The sequence below is a fragment of the Mixophyes fleayi genome, chromosome 3, assembly GCF_038048845.1.
Source record: "Mixophyes fleayi isolate aMixFle1 chromosome 3, aMixFle1.hap1, whole genome shotgun sequence".
Lineage (NCBI taxonomy): Eukaryota > Metazoa > Chordata > Amphibia > Anura > Limnodynastidae > Mixophyes > Mixophyes fleayi.
In genome coordinates, this window is record NC_134404.1 from 245,577,022 (window position 1) to 245,601,436 (window position 24,415).

The 24,415-nt window shown below is 39.5% G+C and overlaps 1 protein-coding gene across 8 annotated transcripts in view; it reads right to left on the reverse strand.

Annotated features, from left to right (window-relative positions):
- The window catches only part of ZDHHC14 (zDHHC palmitoyltransferase 14), a 113,127-nt gene extending 90,634 nt beyond the window's left edge, over window positions 1–22,493 (reverse strand). Inside the window, exons 1-2 of one of the 8 annotated variants that reach the window (XM_075203379.1) lie at window positions 22,203–22,493; window positions 19,790–21,236 (exon numbers count right to left, since the gene is read on the reverse strand). In XM_075203379.1, the coding sequence (XP_075059480.1) occupies window positions 19,790–20,031 (242 nt within the window). In that variant the 5' untranslated portion in view covers window positions 20,032–21,236; window positions 22,203–22,493. Of the gene's footprint in view, window positions 1–19,789; window positions 21,237–22,040; window positions 22,062–22,178 lie in introns of those variants that run through there. The other 7 variants (XM_075203376.1, XM_075203377.1, XM_075203374.1 and 4 more) reach the window with 7 other exon arrangements.
- Window positions 22,494–24,415: the final 1,922 nt, after the last annotated feature.

The following is a 24,415-nucleotide window of genomic DNA, read 5'->3' on the forward strand; positions in this document are numbered from 1 at the left end:
AACCAATAAAGTTAGTAAAATTTACAGTAGGTGGCAGTGGAACTTTGAGACTTCCATCAAAAATAACTATTCAACAATTGCATTGGTATGATTAACGAGAAATATGGTATACTTTTTTTTAGAATTACATGACGAGTGTTTGTAATTGATATAACATATCTTACTTAGATGACTTTTACAACAATAAACGATACACATGACATGCTAGCGCCCTACTACATAGAGAAAACTACACTACCATTGTTTAAGTGCTGTATACTTCTAAGCTTAAAGAAATCGGAGACAACAGAGCTGGTTAATGGCATATTGTCCTTTGTAAAGTCACCTCCCAAATTCTTATGCAGATACGCAGGTCTACTGTCATGGCATTTTTTGACATTTCAAATGATTTATTACTCTAGGGGGTATATTTACTAAACTGCGTGTTTGCAAAAGTGGAGATGTTGCCTATAGTAACCAGATTCTAGCTGTTCTTTTGCAGAATGCACAAAGTAATTGAAAGCTAGAATCTTATTGGTTGCTATTGGCAACATCCCACTTTTTCAAAACCGCAGCTTAGTAAATATACCACTAGGAATGGAACATATAAAACACTCAAGTTCAATATCGGTTTCTATGACAACAAAGGTATGACTGGATCACTATTCAATAACTTTTGGTAAAAATGTATTTAAAGCAAAAAGCGCAGGGCACTTATTTTTTTATATTGTGGGATAGGTAATTGATATTTCTGAGACCAGGGAAAAAGTTTGACTCTTGTCTAACCTTGCTTTAGGATATGCTTATTTCTAATGCATATATCTGATACAATGAGCCTGTGTTTGCCAAGCCTTTGGTGTATTGTGGTTTGAGAAACTGGCTTGTTGTGGGTCCTTTTGTTCTGTGTGAATATGAATTCCGAACGGTCTGATGAAAGGCCACGTGTTAATTAGATCTTTTGATGAGGTTTAACTTGGACAGGAAGGTTTAATTTAAAATGTGCTGCCACATTTCCTGCATCTCAAAGATTCAGGAAATCACAGCAAGGTTTTTAAGAATTTTATAGCCAAGTATAAATACTAGTGGTTTTGCAATGCATGTAAATCAATGTTTGTGTGAATAGAGTATATCCTGATTATAAAAATAGACTTTTTTCTGAACTGTATAAAAGATGAGCTCTGTGAGCATGTAATCATTCTTATTTTTCATCTGACCTGATCACACTGGTATCTTCCACCAATGTGTGTGAGCAAATAATGTGAGCTCTGCCTGTTACCCAGCAGCCCTGGTCCATGTGATAGACCAGGGGGATCCATTGACAGCATCCCTGATCCATAGTAAGAGGTCAGGAGGACCAGCCCAGGTACACCAGCAACGAGACACGCTAGCAGCGTCATTTACCCAGAAGATACCCGGTACTGGATGCCAGTAAGGAGTCCAGTGGTGGCAGCCTTTGTAAGCCCCTCCTACTCCGGCAAGAGGGCGTTTTTTGGATAACGAAAGGGAACGGTGGCAAAGTAAGTCCAGCCGGTTCCCAGTAACAACAGACAGGGTGGCATAGGCGGTCCATCCTGTCACAAAAGTAAACTCATATTTTATGAAACATGGTTTGAAGGATTATTAAAAAGTAGTATCTCCTATTTCTGGGACAAACACTTTAAAATGTTTAACCAAGTTGTCCTTCTAGAAGGTGGTGAACCGCACACTGGATAAAACAAAAAACACAACAACATTGTTCATGCTTTGCTCATGAATCCGGAAATAAGCAAAAAAATGTCCTATTTTTAAAGCCATCAAATTGGTTTATTCTCCAACCAAAGCATTGATCCGCTTTGGTTGAAGTCACAATGACCAGCAATGCTCGGAACTGCCACTAGCTGAAACATTTTTAAAAATGCATTAACTGAGAAAACGCAGACAAGGCAAGTTAAAAAAGGCAAAATGTAGTGTTTAAGAATTTTCTTTCAAAACACTTTTTAGGAATTCTGACAGAAATAAGGCATTTCCTTTAGCAAGGTTAAGACAGAAAAAAATAATTTTCTACCCTGGTCTCAGAAATAACAATTTCGTATATCAAAATATGCACAACAAATATAAGTGCATTGGCAATTATATAAAGAAACCGCCCTGCTCTATTTCCTTTAAATAAATTTATACCATAAGTTATTTATAAGTTATCCAGTCACACTCCTCCCTCCCTTATCCATGTTGCAACCAGTGTGCCATGTCCCAACGATTTGGCTCCTGGTCCGCAGTCTCCTAGGGTTACTACAGGTGTCCCGGGGGATCAAGCTCTTCCTGCAGAGACAGTCCATCCTCATTGCTGCAAGCCTTTCCTTACTTGTGAATTGTCAGTAAAAAGTTTCCAAGAGATATGTAAATATCACAGCAAAAAAAACCTCATACCACTAAGAGTCTAAATATAATTTTTACATTTTTTGCATTCATATATTACAAATACTTCAGAGACTCTCCAGGGAGGTGCACCCACACATAGAGACCATACAATAATCTGAAAGAGAGAGTGTGAGACTAATAGGGCACTGTAAGTTTCTTGTTTATAATAAAACATGCTAATAAGTTTTATTGATCTGCATTAATATGATACTCAAATTATATACAATATGTTAAAAATATTAGCAAAATGATTAAAAAGGGAAAATGTACAAAATCTGAATAGTGTTAATAACTGTTAAGATAGCAGCTAACAGCCGCTAAAACACGCCACCCAGACTCCAATTAAGTAGATCCCCCTTAAATATTCTCTTTGTTCTTATAATCCAATTGACAATGGGGGATCTACTTAAGCTGGGTACACGCTACATAATTTTCCACCAACTTTTTATGCCGATCGATTTTACATGCGATCGATGTTCCGATCGCTCGGTCCATGGACTGCATACACACTAGCCTTGTTTTAGACGATAAAGGGAAGCGCGAACGCCCCTTTAGCGACTTTTTACAGCCACGGTATCGTGAGCAATAATTTTAATTTCGTACACACTGAAGCATCATTTGCGGGGCATGTAACGATATACCAAAGACATTAATTGGTAATTGGTCCACAGCAGTGTATAAAATGACAGAGGAACCTGTCTGGCGCCAAGGAGCGTGAGAAGATGGCGAGCGTGAAGGTGTCTGTCGGTGGGGGTTGCGGGTGAGGAGAAGGTGTCAGTGGGTGTTGCAGCTATGGAGACAGAGACAGAGTCAGAGATGGTGCTGGAAGGGCCAAAAAATGTTGGAAAAGTTAAGGTGGGAGATGGAGATACTCAAGAAGAGCAAAGAGCAAATCCAATGAGCCCAAGAGAGGTGGAGATGATGGTCAATGTACTGGACCAGGACGACAACGACATTAAAAAAGGTCAGTAGCACATGTAGTGTACCTGCTTGAAGGACTTTACATTGCTTCGTGTGACACTAGAATGAAATAAAACGCCTAACTTGTAACTTTTTTTTATATCAGAACGAAGAATTAATGCTGAGAAGGCCTGTTTAGATACCACTAATGTAACACCTGTTATCAAACAAGAAAAAATTGAAAAAGAAAAATATATAAAAGAAGTTAGACACAAAAGGTATTACAACTCCTTTTTAATATATTTATTAATGACCTTGGTGATGGTTTAGAGAGTAAAGTTTCTATTTTTGCAGATGACACTAAACTCTGTAAGGTAATAAAATCAGAGCAAGATGTAGCTTCTCTACAGAGGGACTTAAATAAACTGGAGGATTGGGCGGCTAAATGGAATATGAGGTTTAACACAGATAAATGTAAGGTTATGCATTCAGGGATCAAAAACAAGAACGCAATCTATAAATTAAATGGAATTAATTTGGGAGAATCTATAATGGAATAGGATTTGGGAGTGCTCGTAGACAGTAGACTTAGCAATAGTGCTCAATGTCAAGCAGCAGCTGCAAGGGCAAACAAAGTATTGGCATGCATAAAAAGGGGCATAGATGCAAGGGAAGACAGTGTAATTTTGCCACTGTATAAATCATTGGTAAGACCTCATCTTGAATATGCAGTACAGTTCTGGGCACCACTCTATAAAAAAGATAATTTGGAACTAGAAAGGGTTCAGAGAAGGGCGACAAAATTGATAAAGGGTATAGAGTCATTAAGTTATGAGGAAAGGTTAGCCAGTTTAGGCATGTTTACTTTAGAAAAGAGGCGTCTAAGGGGAGATATGATTACTATGTACAAATACATTAGGGGTCAATACGGAGAGCTTTCATGGGAAATTTTTACCCCAAGGACCATACACAGGACACGTGGTCATCCCCTAAGGTTAGAGGAGAGGAAATTTCACAACCAGCAAAGGAAGGGGTTCTTTACAGTAAGGGCAGTCAAGATATGGAATTCATTGCCAGGGAAGGTTGTGATGGCAGATTCAATAGATATGTTTAAGAAAGGGTTAGACAAATTTTTAGCGGAAAGGTGTATCCAGGGATACGACCGTTAATTAAAATGTAGGATAGTAGTGGATATAGGGTAAAAATAGGACTGCAATATTGAGTCTGGGGGGATTTTCAAAATTGAAACAGATGGGCGGTTGCCTACTCTGGATTAATTTCAAATATAAGTGCAGGATCGCAGGAGATCCAAAATAGGTTGAACTTGATGGACTGGTGTCTTTTTTTCAACCTCATCAACTATGTTACTATGTTACAATGAACATGTGTAGACAGCTAAATGCTTTGGTCACATACCTGTACCATTATAATAACCAAAATGGCGCCTGTTTTCCAGAATATATGGAGGTTAAGCCCGCTATTATGGCGATTGCGCCACAGGAACCAAAACATAAACTGATGTCGAGCAATGTCCAAGGTGAGAAAATGAGTATTTCTGTCGTTGGATATAAATTACAGATAATGAAGTTTAATGGTAAATATTTTTGATTTCCTTGTTTCTTAGGTAAATAAATCAAAGGGAATAGAAACCCAAACAACATCAAGACCTGTTCTGAAGCAAACCAGAAGCACCTTTAGGGGCGTATTCAATTGTTCCTCCGGGCACCGCCGGAACGAGCGCATTAAAACTATTACCGTTACTACGGTAATTACTCGCTGAATTTCATCTCGCAGCTCAGGGAGCTGCGAGATGAAATTCAGCGAGTAATTACCGTAGTAACGGTTTTTACGCGCAAGTTTACCGTAGTAACGGTAATAGTTTTAACTCGCTCGTTCCGGCGGCGCCCGGAGGAACAATTGAATACCCCCCTTAAATTGTAATACTATTTTTTTCGCTTGTCGTATTGCAAAAATGTTTGTACTTTTTTTCCTGCAATAAAACTGTTGCATGAACACTGTGTGGTTTATTCTGGGTATTTCACAAATATTAGTTAATAAAGGTTAATAGGACTTTATAACTTTAATAGTTTATAAAGGGTAAATATGAATACATTGCCAACATAGACGCAAAGGGTAATAACACACATGCTTTATACAAGTGTAATGGTCTGCAGCCAGACAGGAGCAATATACATCTATACAAAACACAAGCCTGTGATGTGCAGATATAGCACTACGTGGGACTGGGACAGACATCAAAAATTTACACACACGCCCCCCAGGTCGAGGAAGTATCGGAGGGAGTTTATTCTTCGTGAGATCTGTCAGGGGCTTCACTACAGTACTAAAGTCTGGGACAGGACGTCTATAGTCCCCTGCAGTCGTTAAGAATACCAGTACATGTAACTGGGTCGTGGGCTGGGGCCAGTCTCGGATTTTCCCTACCTTAGCTGGTTCTGACCTAACACTACCTCCCCCCACACGATCACCCAGGTACTGTACCCTCTGACATCCCCATCTGGCACTTCTCTGCCCTAACAGTCAAACATGCCCACCCCATCTTACCTAACACCAGCCCTATGCGTTCCAGATAATTTTCCCAAATCTTACCAACATTGGAAAGGCCTTCTAGGTCGGTGGTAATCGATTTCACGATACCACCAATCAGACATCGACAAGCCCTCCAACGAATTTCTGTCAAACTGAAATGAAAATAAAGAATGTCCCTTAAGGCTGCTAGCTGGACCTTTAGGCCGGTAGCCCTGCACTCATCATAGGACAGAGGGGCTGATTGTGCAGTGCAGTCTGCTGGGTAGAGATCGCTGTAAGCTGTGGAGCAGGGATCTCTGCTGTCTGGGCGCCTGGGGTACCTAGCTCCCGGTCGTCAACTGGGCCACTGCCTTGGTCACTGCCATCAGTTTCTTCCACCTGGGTAACATGCTGTCTGTGCCATACCCTCAGCGCCTCTCATCTCCACCCTGTTTGGCGAATGGCTGATGTCAATGCCGTTGGCACTGCACAGAGTCTCGAAGTCTGCCCTGGACACGTTGGTGTAATCAAACATCCTGTCTGTTGTCCTGGCTGCAGCTATTCCTCTCCTGAATAATTCGGCACTCCTAACTAGTGCAAAAAAAGCCGCCTAGGGTTATCCCACCGCTTGCCACCAGAAATCTAGTGTTACTGGATCACTTCTAAATAGCTTATTTGTGGCTGGATTATGTAGAAATAATTTATTGTAGAAATGTATTTAAATCAGAGGTGCAGGCACCAATGTATAATTTGAAATGCACTTATCGTGTTACATTGGGATGTGTGTTGTATGCAAGTGTTATTGTTTGGGTTTGTAACATTGCTAGAGAAAGTCTATTAGCTGATAGCAGGAAATGTTAAGCAGGTCTTTATGTGACTTGAGAAATACCTATAAAGCCAGTATACCCAGCAGGGGGTCGCTGTCTGGCATAACTGCATCTCAGATAATGCAGGCATCAAGTTTTAGCACATAACAGAGAAGTGTAAATATTGTTAGCTTTGCATTGCATGTAAATCCATGTTCGGGCAAACAAATTGCATCCAGATTCTAAAAATAGCCTGTGAGGCTGTATCCAAATCTATATAAAAAGCACAGTCTATTGGAAATTGTTCTTCCGATTCCATATGACATGAGCACTGATACCTTCAATCAGTGTGACTGCAAATAAACATCACTAGCTTCAAAGACCTGCTTGAGAACATCTTCCATGCTGAAAATCCAGTGACCTACAAATTAGACCCAAAATTTAATCCGTTGCCCACTCTGCCCACTATCAAGCAGCTCTGGCCAGTGTGATAGGTCAGGGGGATTCAGCCACAACAACCCTGACCTATAGGAAGAAGTCAGGAGACCCAGCCCAGGTACACCAGAAACAGGGTACACTTGCAGCATCAGTTAACCAGAAGAAACCCAGTACTGGATTCCGGTAAGTAGTCCAGAGGTGGCAGCATTTTTAAGCCTCTCCTACTGCAGCAAGGGGATGCATTTGGGATAACGAAAGGGAACGGTGGCAAAGTAAGCCCAGTCGGTTCCCGGCAACAGCAGACAGGGTGGCATAGGCGGTCCATCCGGTCACACAAACAATGAGTGCTGACAATGGAACTGCATCTAAAATAAGTTACTTTGTTTAATGGTTTCTAATAGACTAAATTTAAACCAATGAAGCCATGACAGCAAAAATGGGAGATGGGCCACAGTAGTTTGAAGATTATACAAGACTAAAAATATTAAGAGATGCACACAAAAATGTAAACTGACTTGTCTGCCCCCAGTCAAATCAGATAATTTGCTGTAAGCAATGGCAGTCACTAAAGTGGTAAAATCTCTGTTAAGATTCGGATTTGACTATAATGATGGCTGTGTGTGGTCAAATCTTAAAGATACTACAAAAACACAGTTACCACAATTATTGATGTAACATAGTAACATAGTTGATGAGGTTGAAAAAAAGACACCAGTCCATCAAGTTCAACCTATTTTGGATCTCCTGCGATCCTGCACTTATATTTGAAATTAATCCAGAGTAGGCAACCGCCCATCTGTTTCAATTTTGAAAATCCCCCCAGACTCAATATTGCAATGCAATTTTTACCCTATATCCACTACTATCCTTTATTTTAAATTAACAGTCGTATCCCTGTATACACCTTTCCGCTAAAAATTTGTCTAACCCTTTCTTAAACATATCTATTGAATCTACCATCACAACCTTCCCTGGCAATGAATTCCATATCTTGACTGCCCTTACTGTAAAGAACCCCTTCCTTTGCTGGTTGTGAAATTTTCTCTCCTCTAACCTTAGGGGATGACCACGTGTCCTGTGTATGGTCCTTGGGGTAAAAAGTTCCCATGAAAGCTCTCTGTATTGACCCCTAATGTATTTGTACATAGTAATCATATCTCCCCTTAGACGCCTCTTTTCTAAAGTAAACATGCCTAAACTGGCTAACCTTTCCTCATAACGTAATGACTCCATACCCTTTATCAATTTTGTCGCCCTTCTCTGAACCCTTTCTAGTTCCAAATTATCTTTTTTATAGAGTGGTGCCCAGAACTGTACTGCATATTCAAGATGAGGTCTTACCAATGATTTATACAGTGGCAAAATTACACTGTCTTCCCTTGCATCTATGCCCCTTTTTATGCATGCCAATACTTTGTTTGCCCTTGCAGCTGCTGCTTGACATTGAGCACTATTGCTAAGTCTACTGTCTACGAGCACTCCCAAATCCTTTTCCATTATAGATTCTCCCAAATTAATTCCATTTAATTTATAGATTGCGTTCTTGTTTTTGATCCCTGAATGCATAACCTTACATTTATCTGTGTTAAACCTCATATTCCATTTAGCCGCCCAATCCTCCAGTTTATTTAAGTCCCTCTGTAGAGAAGCTACATCTTGCTCTGATTTTATTACCTTACAGAGTTTAGTGTCATCTGCAAAAATAGAAACTTTACTCTCTAAACCATCACCAAGGTCATTAATAAATATATTAAAAAGGAGTGGTCCCAGCACGGAACCTTGAGGTACTCCACTTAAGACCTTTGACCAATTAGAAAATGTTCCATTTATCACAACTCTCTGTTCCCTATTCTCTAACCAGTTTTCGATCCAAGTACAAATTTTGATTTCTAGACCCAGTTCCCTTATTTTGTAAACCAACCTCTTGTGTGGCACTGTATCAAAAGCCTTTGCAAAATCTAAGTAGACCACATCTACTGTCCTGCCCTGGTCTAAGTTCCCACTAACTTCCTCGTAGAAACTAATTAGATTAGTTTGACATGACCTATCCCTCACAAATCCATGTTGATTCCCACTAATAATTTTATTGCGTACCAAGTAATCCTGAATACTGTCCCTTAAAATACCTTCCAGTAGTTTCCCCACTATTGATGTCAGGCTTACAGGTCTATAATTCACTGGTTGTGATCTCGTCCCCTTTTTAAACAACGGCACCACATCTGCTATTCGCCAATCCCTTGGTACTGAGCCTGATGAGATTGAATCTCTGAAAATTAAGAATAGCGGTCTAGCTATTTCCGAGTTTAATTCCATAAGGACCCTTGGGTGTATGCCATCTGGACCTGGAGCTTTATTTATCTTAATATTCTTCAGTCGCCTTTGGACTTCTTCCTCTGACAACCAAGTATTAATTAATGGCATGGTTTCATTTCCATTTTTATGTATTACTCCTGCCATTTGTTCCTCTCTGGTAAATACTGAAGAAAAGAACGTGTTTAATATCTCTGCTTTTTCCTTAGTATCATTTATCAATTCACCCATCTCACTTCTTAGTGGTCCTATATTATCTTTTTTAATCCTTTTGCCATTTATATACTTAAAAAACTTTTTGGGGTTTGTCTTACTTTCTTTTGCAACGTGCCTTTCATTTTCTAATTTAGCCAATCTAATTTCCTTTTTGCATGTTTTATTACATTCCTTGTACCTATGGAAGGACTCCTCTGACCCTTCAGACTTAAACAATTTAAATGCACGCTTCTTCCTTTGCATTTCTTCCCTTACCTTTTTATTTAGCCACATTGGTTTAGACTTAATTCTTTTACATTTATTTCCCATAGGAATGAACTTATACGTGTATGTTTCCAACAACATTTTAAAGACAGCCCACATTTCTTCCGTATTTTTTCCTTCAAAGGCTTTGTCCCAGTCTATGCTCTTTATAGACTCCTTTAGCATATTAAAATTTGCCTTTTTAAAGTTTAAAGTCCTAGTTGATCCCTTATATTGTTGTTTCTGGAAACTAATTTCAAATGAGACCATATTATGATCACTGTTTCCCAAGTGCTCCTTTACTTGAATATTTGATATTACGTCTACATTGTTTGTTATTACTAGGTCCAGTATAGTCCGGTTCCTAGTTGGTTCCTCAACTAATTGGGACATGTAATGGTCTTTTAGCGTGCTCAGAAACCTATTTCCCCTAGCTGTACCGCAGGTCTCAGTACTCCAATCAATGTCCGGATAATTAAAATCCCCCATAATTAAAATTTGACCTAGTTGTGTAGCCTTTTCAATTTGCTGTAGAAGTTGGGCTTCCTCAATCGTACTAATATCTGGCGGTTTATAGCATATCCCTATCAGAAACTTCTCTGAACTTTTTCCTCCGCTGGATATTTCCACCCACAATGCCTCTACTATATTATCACCAATATTCTCGTATATAACTTCCTGAATACTTGGTTTTAATTCTGGCTTAATATAAAGACATACTCCTCCTCCCCTTTTATTTACCCTATCCCTCCTGAAGAGAGAATAGCCTTCCAAGTTGACTGCCCAGTCATGTGTATCAACCCACCAGGTCTCAGTAATACCTATAATATCATACTGCTCATTCATTGCTACTAGTTCTAACTCCCCCATTTTACCTGTCAGGCTTCTTGCATTTGCAAGCATACACTTAAGTCTATTGCCTCCCTTAGGTATTTCTTTTTGCTTTAAAAAAGGCCGCTCCTTATCGGCTATGCTTCCCTTTCCCCCCCTCTCCACCCCCTTTACTCTTGTTAAATTCCTCCTTACTACTCTCAATGTCTATCCCATAAATACTTGCTTGCCCCTCCCCCCCCGGAGCCTAGTTTAAAATCTCCTCCAACCTTCTAACCATCCTCTCCCCTAGCACTGCAGCCCCCTCCTCATTCAGGTGCAATCCATCACGACAATAAAGATGGCAACTGACCGAGAAATCAGCCCAGTGCTCTAAGAATCCAAAACCCTCCTTCCTACACCAATCTTTTAGCCACGCATTAACCTCTCTAATCTCCCGCTGCCTCCCTGGACTAGCGCGTGGCACAGGTAGTATTTCCGAAAATACTACCTTGGATGTCCTTGCCTCAAGTTTGCGACCTATGTCCCTGAAATCATTCTTTAGGACACCCCTTCTTCCTCTAACTCGGTCATTGGTGCCAACATGCACCAAAACCGCTGGGTCATTCCCAGCCCCTCCCAACAATCTGTCCACCCGATCCGCAATATGCCGAGCCCGAGCACCCGGGAGACAACACACTGTTCGGCATGCACGGTCCCGGTAACAGATTGCCCTATCTACCTTCCTAATAATTGAATCCCCTACCACCACAATCTGCCTGGGTCCCTGAGTAACTTTGGTCCCCTCTGTGCTGGAGAGACCATTCCCCTGGTTGCTAGAGGAAGCAGTGTCATCCAACTCTACCAATTCTGAACTGCCTTCCACAGTATCTTCATCCAATCTGGCAAATCTGCTGGGATTGCCTAGCTTAGAACTGGCCTGCCTCTTCCTCCCTCTGCTACCCCTAGTAACTGTTACCCAGCTGCCTACCTGTGCATCCTCCTCTGTCTCTGCTCCACCCTGCTCAGATAACGCATCAACGGTGAGCTGTAAACTCTGCTCCAGGTTGACAATGTCTCTCAATGTTGCAATGGTCTGCTTTAGATCAGTTACCTGGGCTTCCAAAGAGACCAATTGCTCACATTTCTCACAGAGGTATAAACCTTGGAACACTTGCTCCAAGTGTGCATACATATGACAAGATATGCATTGAGTGAGATCATCAAGCCTGCTACTACTCATCTTATTATGGCTAACCTAACTTCTTATAGCCTACAGTGAACTTTAGTACTAGCCTTTCCTAGCCACTTACCAGATTAAACCCCTTCCTGGATTCAACTCCTTAATGGAACCAACTCCACACTTTAAACAAAAACAGCACTTGAAATCAAAAAAGCAGTGAAATCAAAAGCTCAATGAAATCGCTTGCTACCTCCTGTTAAATAGAGCTTGCACTAACCAGCTGTATCAACTATGCAATTAAACCACACCCACTAGCTCTAACAGAGAGAAGGGGAAAAAAAAAAAAAAAACACTTAATAAACACACAGAAAAACGAATCCCGTTCAATAAACACACAGAATAATTCCCCAAACTATATCACTCTCTCAGCACAGCACAGCAATCCTTAATGGAACCAACTCCACACTTTAAACAAAAACAGCACTTGAAATCAAAAAAGCAGTGAAATCACAAGCTCATTGTACAATGTACAAGTCACATACGTTCATCTAACCAGACTGACCAGCAGTTGAATGAAATCTGCAGCCTTTTTGGGCTGATATATGCATACATTTTGAAAATGTAGGTTTAATACTAATTAACCCCTTTATGAAGAGGCATGCCAGAACTTACTTTGTTCCATAATTTTGCCATGTGTTTGTTAAAAAATAAACATAAGTATTTTGTAAACGACAATTTTAAACTGTGCAAAAAAAGACGTTCTTTTGATAGTATTTTGGAATAAAGATTTTATTCTGATTAAAAATAAATGAGTAGAAACTGAAAAGTGTACTTAATTATGATATGACCAATCAAGTAGTGTACTCCCCTGAAAAATACTCATAAGCACATGCAGCTGTCATTTATATGGACACAAAACAAGTAAAACGTTTAGGAGGGCTCTGGTTACTATGTGACCCATAACAAAATCTATGTATTAAGACAGGTCTGGCAAAAATTCCTCAGAAAGCTAGGGACACTTATGAGTGGCTGTCAACAACTGTATTACATTTATTGTGTAAATAGTATAGTTATTAACAAAGCCTAGCTATATAGATTTAATGGTATCTACATTACAATTCATCTGCCTTTTCGCAGCCTGAGTCTACCTAAATACAATTGTAGCAAGTCACTATCCTACTCTGTTAATAATGTCTGAACTATGCAACATTAGTAAAAAGACCTTACTTTTTAGGTCATTCACGAAGTCATTGACAAAAAAGGTTATACAGAAGGAGTATAAATGTTGCACAACACTATCTAAACAGGTGAAGATTTGTGAAAAGGGCACTTAATACTTTTGGAAGTGTAAGAGGCTGCGTAAGGATATATGCCTACCAGCATGAAAATCACATATACAATACACAAGGGATGTTAATGCATGTATCAACTCTAAATCTGTATAAACAGTGAGATCTGATCTACAGACCATTTTAGAGTGGAAATCTTGGAGATTACCAGTCAGTAAAAACAGACTTCTGAACTGAAATGTACAGGATCTTAGAGCTCTTCAGTAATTTAGAGCACCGTTTTCAAAAGATACAAAATTACATTTAAAACATTTGTTCCTGGAATTCCACTCATAGGGGCATATTCAATTCAAACTGTTCCCGCGGCGTTAAAACTATTACCGGTATTACGGATATCCTAAACCGGATATCAGCACGCAGCTCCCTGAGCTGAAATCCAGCGTGAAATGTACCGTAATAACGGTATTTACACGCACTATTACCGTCGTAATAGTGTGCGCTCCGCGTTACTTTTGCCAGTGACGCTATCAATTGAATATGCCCTGTAAATGTTTACCAGTGCTCCTCACCGTGGCTGTAGGAGTAGACACTTGGGGTTATATTTATTAAACTGCGGGTTTAAAAAAAGTGGATGTTGCCTATAGCAACTAGATTCTAGCTGTCATTTATTTAATACATGCTACAAAATGAGAGCGAGAATCCGATTGGTTGCTATGGGCAACATCTCCACTTTTTCAAACCCGCAGTTTAGTAAATATACCCCTTAAAGTCTGTGGGACGTTTTAATAGAGAATAATTTGTTTTATATTTTTTCTGGTTTTCCGGATCAGATACCATAAATAATTTTCAGATTTGCTGCTGAGCAGGAATGTACTAACATCTACATAGTATAACCTTTGTAGCGGTTCAAACCAGTCATGACGTTTACTGAAAAATGTTTTTTTAACTATATGCATCTTACATTATTCATCCTATGCTCCTCAGCCTACAGGAAAGCATTACATACCAGCACCTCTAGAACTTAAGCTCACGCAAGCATGATCCATGTTACCCCATCTCATATCTGCATCTCCTCATTCAACCAATCATGCTCTTACTCTACTATGGTCATCATTTGTGTTTTGCATGATTTGTCATGAGTATTATTTTTTATTATCAATGTCACATTAATGCCCACTCCTGGAAGGTTAAATCCTACTTCACAGATCTTCACACACAATGTACTTCATTTGACGGCACATACCAGGGGAATCTTAGCATTATGATTTAGCATTTTACAGAGTATAAAGATACATGGAACATGTATGGAAACTCTGGAACGAATGTAAAGAGTTTCAATGTTTCTTTTATGAAAAATAGAGAATGACACAAATATTATTCACGAAGTCTGCAGCATTAGTTTTTATGATGACAATTTGCATATACTCCAGAATGTCATGAAGAGTGATCAGATGAATTGCAATTATTTTCAAAGTCCCTCTTTGCCATGACAATGAACTTTATTCCAAAAATATTTCCACTGCATTTCAGCCCTGCCACAAAAGTACCAGCTGACATCAGGTCAGTGATTCTCTCGTTAACATAGGTAAGTGTCAATGAGGACAAGGCTGGAGATCACGGTCATGCTGATTGAGTTAGAACACCACACTGGAAGCTTTAAAAGGGTGGTGCTTGAAATCATTGTTCTTCCTCTGTTAACCATAGTTATCTGCAAGGAAACACGTGCAGAGCCGTCTCCTAAAGTTGATTCAGCTGCAGGATCTGGGCACCACATTGTGGAGCTTGCTCAGGAATGGCAGAAGGCAGGTTTTGAGTGCATCTGCATGCACAGTGAGACAAAGAGTTTTGGAGGATGGCCTGGTGTCAAGAAGGCCAGCAAAGAAGCCACTTCCCTCCAGGAAAAACATCAGGGACAGAATGATATTCCACAAAAGGTACAGGAATTGGACAGCTGAGGACAGGTGTAAAGTCATTTTCTCTGATTAATCCCCTTTCAGGTTGTTTGGGGTATCTGGAAAAACGCTTGTCCGGAGAAGAAAATGTGAGCGCTACCTACAGTCCTGTTTCATGCCAACAGTAAAGGATCCTGAGACCATTCATGTGTGGGGTTGCTTCTCAGCCAAGGGAGTGGGCTCACTCACAATTTTGCCTAAGAACACAGCCATGAATAAAGAATGGTACCAAAACATCTTCCAAGAGCAACTTCTCCCAACCATCCAAAAACAGTTTGGTGATGAATAATGCCTTTTCCAGCATGATGGAGCATTTTGCTATAAGGCAAAAGTGATAACTAGGTGGCTCGGGGATCAAAACATGGAAATTTTGGGTCCATGGCCAGGAAAGTCCCCAGACCTTAATCCCATTGAGAACTTGTGGCCAATCCTAAAGAGGCAGGTGGACAAACACCACAAATTCTGACAAACTCCAAGCATTCATTAGGCAAGAATGGGTGGCCATCAGTCAGTAAGTGGCCCAGAAGTTGAGTGACAGCATGCCAGGGCGAATTGCAGAGGTCATCAAAGAGAAGGGTCAACACTGCAAATATTGACTCTTTGCATAAAGTTAATGTAGTTGTCAATAAAAGCCTTTGACACTTATGAAATGCTTGAATTTTATTAGCAACATCTGACAAAAAAGGTCTAAACACTGAAGCAGCAAACTTTTGTGAAAACCAATACTTGTGTCATTCTCAAATCTTTTGGCCATGACTCTACATACTAAATATAAAGATTATGTGGTTTCCCCCAGGAAATCCTCTCAGTGAGAAGGTGTTCACTATAATTTATCAAAAAAAGCCCCCATGTATTAAGGTTTTACCAGGTCATGACAAGATTCTTGTATGTTCACATAAGACTAAACTAGGTATGGGGTGGATGTCATGTCATGAGCAAACTTCAAGTCACATTGGTGTTCCACTTAATTTCAAAATTATGAGAGCCGGGTTTATGTATTATGCACAAGGGAGATCCATTGTCATGAATTGTGTATGACCACAATCAGACATTGTGAAACAAACTAATAGTAGAAAAAGGGCCATGCATGTATGTAACTTGTGTAAATAGTTCAATACATTATGGTGTTTATATCTGTGGATCCATCAAGCATGACAAATGGAAGAAATTAAATTAGGTGGGGAGAAAAAAAAAAAAAAAAGGGGGGGGGGGGGGGGGGAATGAAACAAAATGTGAAACATCGGTCTGGTTCTCAAAGCATGAATTGAAGTTTATGTAATTAACATACCTAGAGCTCAACGGTCATTTTTGACAATATATCCTACCTAGAAAGGAGCCAGACATCAATTACACCCTGGCATAATATATCTTAAAGTGTAAGTCAGGTAGGATATTAAGCAAAAATTAGTCTTTGGATTCAAACTATAAAAATTGTGGAGTAGTATATAAAAGTGGAGTTTCTCTTTACAATGTTCAATAATAGGTTAATATACTGTAGCAAATAAAAAAAACCAAAAAAATACAAAACACATTTTTGTACTCATACCAAAAAAAGAGAAAAAAAAAATTATTTTGTTCCAATTCCAAAACAAACATAAAAGGTGTAATTAGATTGTGACGAGGCTGAAATGAACAAGAACCCAGATTTCCCTATACATAAAACTAGAAATGAATGAAATTGGAGACTTTTCAAGTAGATCTAGGTTCACGGGTAGTTTTGCGTAGGTAAAAAGTCCTGCCTTTGCTATTCAGCAGAATGCAATTCCACAGTGTATTTCTAGATTCACACTTTACGTCATTTATAATGACTAGAGCTGGGATGATGAAGGTCAATTCAATCTGCTGTGTGGTGATTGAAAAACATGAAAACTTTTGTGGGCTAGGGCAGAATGAGTCTAATATTTCACAGAACAATTCACTCATATCTACATACTTCAGTTTTCCTTTTTATTTATAGATAGAAATCATAAGGTACATTATACATAATGGCCATTATAGTCTGGTCTTAGATTCATCAGCAGTTCTGTGACAGTGTATATTACCTAGAACGTTATTGTGACTGGTAGTTTTGTCTTGGTTCTTTTGGGTAGTTCACATTTCTAAACATAGTCAAGTCCATAAATATTGGGACATCGACACAATTCTCATATTTTGGGCTCTATACACCACCACAATGGATTTGAAATGAAACTGACAAGATGTGTTTTAACTGCAGACTTTCAGCTTTAATTTGAGGGTATTTACATCCAAATCAGATGAACAGTGTAGGAAGTACAAGGGTTTCTATATGTGCCTCCCACTTTTTAAGGGACCAAAAGTAATGGGACAATCGACTCAAAAGCTATTTCATGGACGTGTGGGCTATTCCCTCGTTATTTGATCATCAATTAAGCAGGTAAAAGGTCTGGAGTTGATTCTAGGTGTGACATTTGCATTTGGAATCTGTTGCTGTCGACTCTCAATATGAGATCCAAAGAGCTGTCACTATCAGTGAAGCAAGCCATCATTAGGCTGAAAAATCAAAACAAACCCATAGGGATAGCAAAAACATTAGGTGTGGCCAAATCAACTGTTTGGAACATTCTTAAAAAGAAAGCACGCACTGGAGAGCTCACCAACACCAAAAGACCCGGAAGACCACGGAAAACAACTGTGGTGGATGACAGAAGAATTCTTTCCCTGGTGAAGAAAAACCCCTTCACAACAGCTGGCCAAATCAAGAACACTCCAGGACGTAGGTGTATATGTGTCAAAGTCAACAATCAAGAGAAGACTTCACAAGAGTGAATATAGAGGGTTCACCACAAGATGTAAACCATTTGTGAGCCACAAAAACAGAAGGACCAGATTTGCCAAACAACATCTAAAAAAGCCATTACAGTTCTGTAACAACATCCTATGGACAGATGAGACAAAGATCAATGCCACTTCTCATCCCACCTAACCATTAGACTAAGGTTTAAGTGTATTAGGTGGGATGACAAACGGCATTGCCGCTTTAAAAACAGTGAGACAGGATGCAATTGAAAATGATGTAGTAACAACATGCCGTTGTTACTGGGGATCGTGATATCTCATCAGACCACCGCCCACTTGATCTATCAGTCTTAAGGTCAGTCCTCCTTTTTTGTAAGTCGGCTAACTCATTTTCGTTTTGGTACCATCGTGGTCACCACCACCTAAATTTCGTACCCCACCCGTATAGATCCTGTTGCACTGTATATTTTAAGCATGCAAGAAAGAGGTAAGAGGACCTTTCTCTAATACTCAGTATTGTTTTATTACGAACTTTGTTACCAATTGTAAAGCGTTACGGAATATGTTGGCGCTACATAAAAAATATTGAGTAGTTGGCTGTGGGAGCGATGTTCACTACTAGTTTTATTGTCCCGCATCGAGAATGAAACAGTCGTTTTGCTAACACACAACAAAAGAACTTCCCTTTCATCCCAACTGTTAAAGGTACATGTATTTTTTTCTGTATTGCCAGTTCTGTTTGTCATAGTCCATGACAGTGCTTGCATTGGGTTTGGTTCACCCATTACTGGGGGTACATCAATCCAGCAGTATAACTCAACATAATGGCAAATAAAGTGCCAAGATGCCCTTTTAAACTATCTACTATACCATACACATGCCAACAAATCTCACATACAGTGTTAGGGACCTGCTTTACTGGGTACACCTTGATGAGGTGTGTAAGCTTAGAATAAGTGAATTATGTTGGAATGTGAAATTCAAGTATGCATTAGAATACAGCATCCAATATGATCCCTCTCAAATAACTTTAGTTCAGGTATGTTCTTGAAGTTTTCTACAAATATATGTCAATCTATTATAAACACTCAATATTTTAAGTCACTGGAGTGGTAGTAACTTGTGGGTACATGATTATATAAATGTTGTCACAGCATTGCACAGTATATATAACTTGTGATAAGGAGTCATGGATGTACCACAAGTTATAACAAGTGTTGGATTTCACCAGTTTTTCACACCTATTGCAATAACTTGGATCAAATTTGTTTCCCTTTTACTTACATCCAGCCATGCATAGAAAAAGACTAGTCATCTGCCGGCCATACACGCTGAAATATTGAAAGTGATAATGAGCCACTGGCCCAATATTACCAAGTGTGTTGAGCAAAAATGGATTACAATGCCCAATAATTATCTTTTATTATATCAGGATACTTGGATCCTATGAATGATCTGAACGATCAAAATTGATAGGATCATTAACTACATGTTGGTAAATGAGAATGAAAGACATAAGCTTGAGTGTGCTGTCATCTTCTAGCCGCATTAACAGGCCCCAGTGATGCTAAAAGTAAAATAGTGGCGTGGCCTGATTGACAAGAAGCCAGAAAGTCAATTTGCACTGTAACAAAATAACCCTTAGAGTATAAATGGGTAAAAGAGCATGAAAACACAAAATTAAGTATTCCATTTTTAATGCATTTTCCCATGCACTGCTCTTTTGAAAATACAGGCTACTGTACTGGAAGTACAATTCAACCCATAAGTGGTGTGCTGCAATCTAAAATTTTAAAGGCATTCTTAACATTTTAGAACGCTATGGTGGGAAAAGCAGCTTTGTCTGTTTTTTTTTATATTTTAAATGCACTTCTCAAAAGGTTTTCTCAACATGTGCGACATGAGCAATAAACTTTTTTTTACTGAACAATTGCAGGGAACACAGTTTGGCACCAAATTGAAATGAAAGAGAACACTTACTCAAAGGCAAAGAAAAGTCCACTGGTGACCAGGATTAAGATCAGTGTGAGATAGAATACTCCAGTTTGCCTGGCCATCATAATCCTGCCATTGCAGTAGAACTTGTTCCTCCCTGGAAAAACCTCCCATTTCCGCTTTACTGCAGTTTTCTTCTTTTTGTTAGGAGACTCCATGGGATAGGTTCCACAAGTGTTAATTTCACTGTATCCACACTCTTTCATGGGCCCACCGCCTGGAGTCATCAATAAAAAGATATAACTAGGTGCAAAACAATCTGTAAGTAAGATCCCGGCAGTTGAAAAAAGCAAATAAGCCAAATAAAAGCAATCCACAATTGAATAGTAGTTCAACTTGGGAACAAAATTCAAGATGCTAGAAAATGTAAGTAAACAATTTTAGTATGGCTACATAAATCTTGATTGTCTCAAACATGAAGCCTTACTTTTATTTAATGTCCCATCACAATAGAGGTCTAGGGCCATTAAGGAGGAAGGTATTATATTGTGAACCAATATAATAGTATTCAGAAGTTTGCTTTACAAATTGAGGACACACAAAATACATAAACGGTTAAGGTGGTAAGAAGCCAAGTTTCTGTGCTGTACAGTGTAGTGTACACCCAAGTCTGTTACTTTGGTTTTGCTGAAAAGGTTTGCTCGCAGTGGCACTCATATGAGCGGCAAAAAAAAAACCCAACTTTTTCTCCAAGGTGCCCAGTGGATCATCCCTGTTCTCCAGAGATCCTGACAGACACCACACTGCTTCCAATGTACTTTCACCATCACCACAGTTTAGATGAAAACAGATATGGAACTCAAACATATAGCACTGGAGGCATGCTACTGGAACTCTTCTGTGAGAACATTAGATGTAACAACAGTAAGACTTCCTGTCCTTGTTCTCAACATATACTGCTAGATGGAAAATTCTAGTTTTGGAAAAAAAAAAAAAAAAAAAGGATGATGTTCTTTTTGCCAATCCAGACAAGAAGCAAAAGGAAACAAGATTAGAGTAGCAAAATAACTTGAAGTTATGACAAAACCAACTTTCTCTTGAGACTTGTTGAAAAAAAAAAAAAACAAATCTATTTAGGTTCTTTTCGGTTACACCATAATCCTCTCCTTCCTTAACAACCGATGAAGCACTGTCATTACATGTTGGGGGAAACAGCAGCAACAATCAAGTATGAAAAGCACATCCGAATTGAGCTTTTGAGACTACAGTGGTTCATATCCCTCCTCAAATCGTTCATGTCTCATGGCCTATTAACAAAAATAGGAAATTCAACTGCATCCAAATTGGTCTTTCAATGGCATAAACAAGGGTCTTTAAGAATCCTTTTCCCCTCACAAAACACACTGGTTTCCACAACCATTTATTCTGGCTTGTTCCAGGCAACAACAATTGAGACAGAAGCTCCTGACACCATGAATATGCATTTCTTGTACTAAAGGGTAAAAAAAAGAAAAACAAAGAAAAAGCAATACAATATAAATTAAAGCATATTATAGGACATCACAAAAAAGTAATATTGAGAACAATAACCAATAACATTTCCAACAAAACAGAGCTACATTTTCATACTCAGACCCCACATGGCATTAAAACCTACAGATTGTACACCTCTGATATAAGCCATTATTCAGTGCATTTAGAAGTTTTGATAGGCAAAATATTAAATAAAGCTATAGTGACAATTTTCTTTACCAGACATCAAGTATTACCAGTGCATTAATAGGTTTAAGGCATCTTCAGACAAGTGTAGAGGAAATATCAAACAAGATCAAACATTAGCATAGAGACTAGAAAACAAAATACTGTAGGAGGGAAATATGTGAATATGCTGGTATTATATGTAGAAAAGGAATATTAGAACCGTAAGACAGGGGAGTCAGGAAGATAATGAGAAATAATGATTAATAAAAACAAACAACGCACGTCGGCATAAGAAACAACAAAGGATTCTCCCCTCCATTCACAGCAACATAAGCACTTTGTACAGATGAGTCAATGCAATAAGCGCAAAGAAGGGTCGTGGAAGTACAAAGTCCAAATTATGTCACCCATCTGCAACGTATTCAACACAATATGTGTCAACTATGTGCATCTCTATTTATACTGTGCATCAAACTCTGCCAACAGCAGTAACATTTAGAACAGTGAGAAGATTGTAACCCTCCAGCAGTAATTCAAATGCCTCTGCATTACAATGTTTCTGTAGAACTAGGATTACACAGAACACAATGCATACCACCAAGCTCACACAGCGCCCCACTACACACTCAAGCCGCTATCGGTACATGTCTCAGCATCCTATTGAAGGCCATTGTCAGTACGCCGGGAAGCACGACTACAGCCTCATCCTGTGGGGTCTGATGCAGTTACTCACCACACACTTATGAAAACAACGCACCTTACTTCTCGGGGTAACAATCACCAATACCGCTGTCTCTCCGCCTCCTGCAAGCTAAGCTCTACACACCAACATTCTCAAGCAACGGCTAAGATGACAAGTTCCGTCCTGCCCAGCACAGAGGTGGGACTGAAAAAGCAGCACGGGATTTGCAGTTTTGAAAAGCACAATGTGCCTGTCTGGTCTACCCGTGGCGGACTACAATTCCCAATAGAACATTGCATCACTACGTAATAGCCCTCTATTTTTGACTATGAGATACTCGAGGGAGTGACCAGTCGGGAATCCAGCTACATCTCTCGGATGTGTTCAAGTTTCGTTCGCTGCGTCATCGTTTCGTGCAAACACCGTGGCCCACTAAAAAAAACTACATTTCCTATAATGCTGTTCGCCTTCCGTAAAGCATAAGCAGTTTAGTTTTCATCTTCTGGTATTTATACATGCTGTGATTGCTTGCTTTCTGGATTGTTAAAGAGACCAATATAAACGAGAAATAGAGAGCTATACAAAAAAATAGTAGCATTTTTTTTTAGTTACATGTTATGCCATTATAAAACATCATTAAAAAGTAGTCGCTACAGGACAAAATGGGTAACGTGTTTCTTTAGTGATCTGTACATTAAAATATTGCTTTGCTGACTTAGTAAATGTATTTATGATTGACACACATAACATATACAATATCATAGACAGCAACAATCCCTGGTTCTCAGGGATAGTGCAACATAAAGGGGCATATTCAATTGTTGGCGTTATAGCCAAAATTAACACGCCGTGCACACTTTTACCGTCATTACGTTAATAGTGCACGTAAATACCAGTATTACGGTACTTTTCTCCGACTTACTATTACCGCAATACTGGTAATAGTTTTTCCGCGGCGGAAACCGCCAATAATTGAATATGCCCCAAAGCATTGTTCCTAAAGATACTTGCACTCAGGGCTACCAAGAGGAATTAAGGGCCCCGGTACAACAACTTCATGGGGCACCCCTTATAGTTGAGCATGTGAAAAAAAATTGTGCCGCGCAGTCATACTATTAGGGGCGTAGCTAGCAGATAAAAAGTAGTAGGCCATCCTCCTACAGAAAAAAAACCTACATTGTTGTGTATACCATTGACACAAGGGTGCAGTGCTCGCTTGCCGGAGGGCGACATATGTCCCAGCACTCCTGACTTTCAGGACATCTAGCACCATAGTGTAGTATAGAAAAAATGCAGTGTTTACATAAACAGTTCACAGTCTTGCCCTGCCCATTACATTGGGTAGAACACTCAACAAAAATTGGGATTGTCCCACTAGAATCACAACATTTCACAGACTCTCCTGCTCTCTCCTACCCAGGACCCTCTTAACAACATTATGGCCCCCTGGGCAAAGCAGTGCACTGGGGCCCCTATATATATATATATATATATATATATATATATATATATATATATATATATATCACTCTTTTTTACGCACACACATACTGGTCAGCCGTCAGCGTCCCTTGAAATAATTAAAAAAAAAAAAAACCCTTAACTTACCTTATTCTCTGATGCGATCCTCTTCACTCTTCTTCCAAGTCACTGCAGCGTAAAAAAACAACTTTAATCAGCAGGCAGCAGGGGACTCCTCTGTGCTGTGCTCCGTAATGGATGTCGGGCGGGCGTGATGACATGCACTGTGAGCGCCGCACGGAGGAGGAGACCAGGGAGGGAGCCAGATCGCCAGCTGTACGCAAGGTAAGTATTTTTTTCTTTTTTTGCAGGATTTTTTTTAGCGCTTCCTCTGACGGGCCCCCTGGCCTACAGGGCCCCCAGGCACCCGCCCATTGTGCCAAATGGAAGAGACGGCCCTGCTCCTACCTGTTCTTTTCACTTGGCTGTGGCTACTGGTTTCTTTAGTTGCGGCCTGTCTGGATCCTGGAATGTTGGGGGCCCTATTTGGAAAAAAAAATGGGTACATTTAGAAAATTACAACCAGCCCCATTGTTAAATCAATAGCACCCACAATTCATAATTAGGCCTTCCTCCAGCTCCAACATTAAAATAATAGTATTCCCATTTAAGAAATTAACCTATTTCCTTCCCTGCAAACAGCCCCAGCAATAAATTAATAGTATTTACATTTCAGAAATATACCTATTTCCCGCAACCATCACTGCCATTAAATAATTCATAGTCACATTGAATAAAGAGATCTCATTCTCCCCAAACTCGACCCC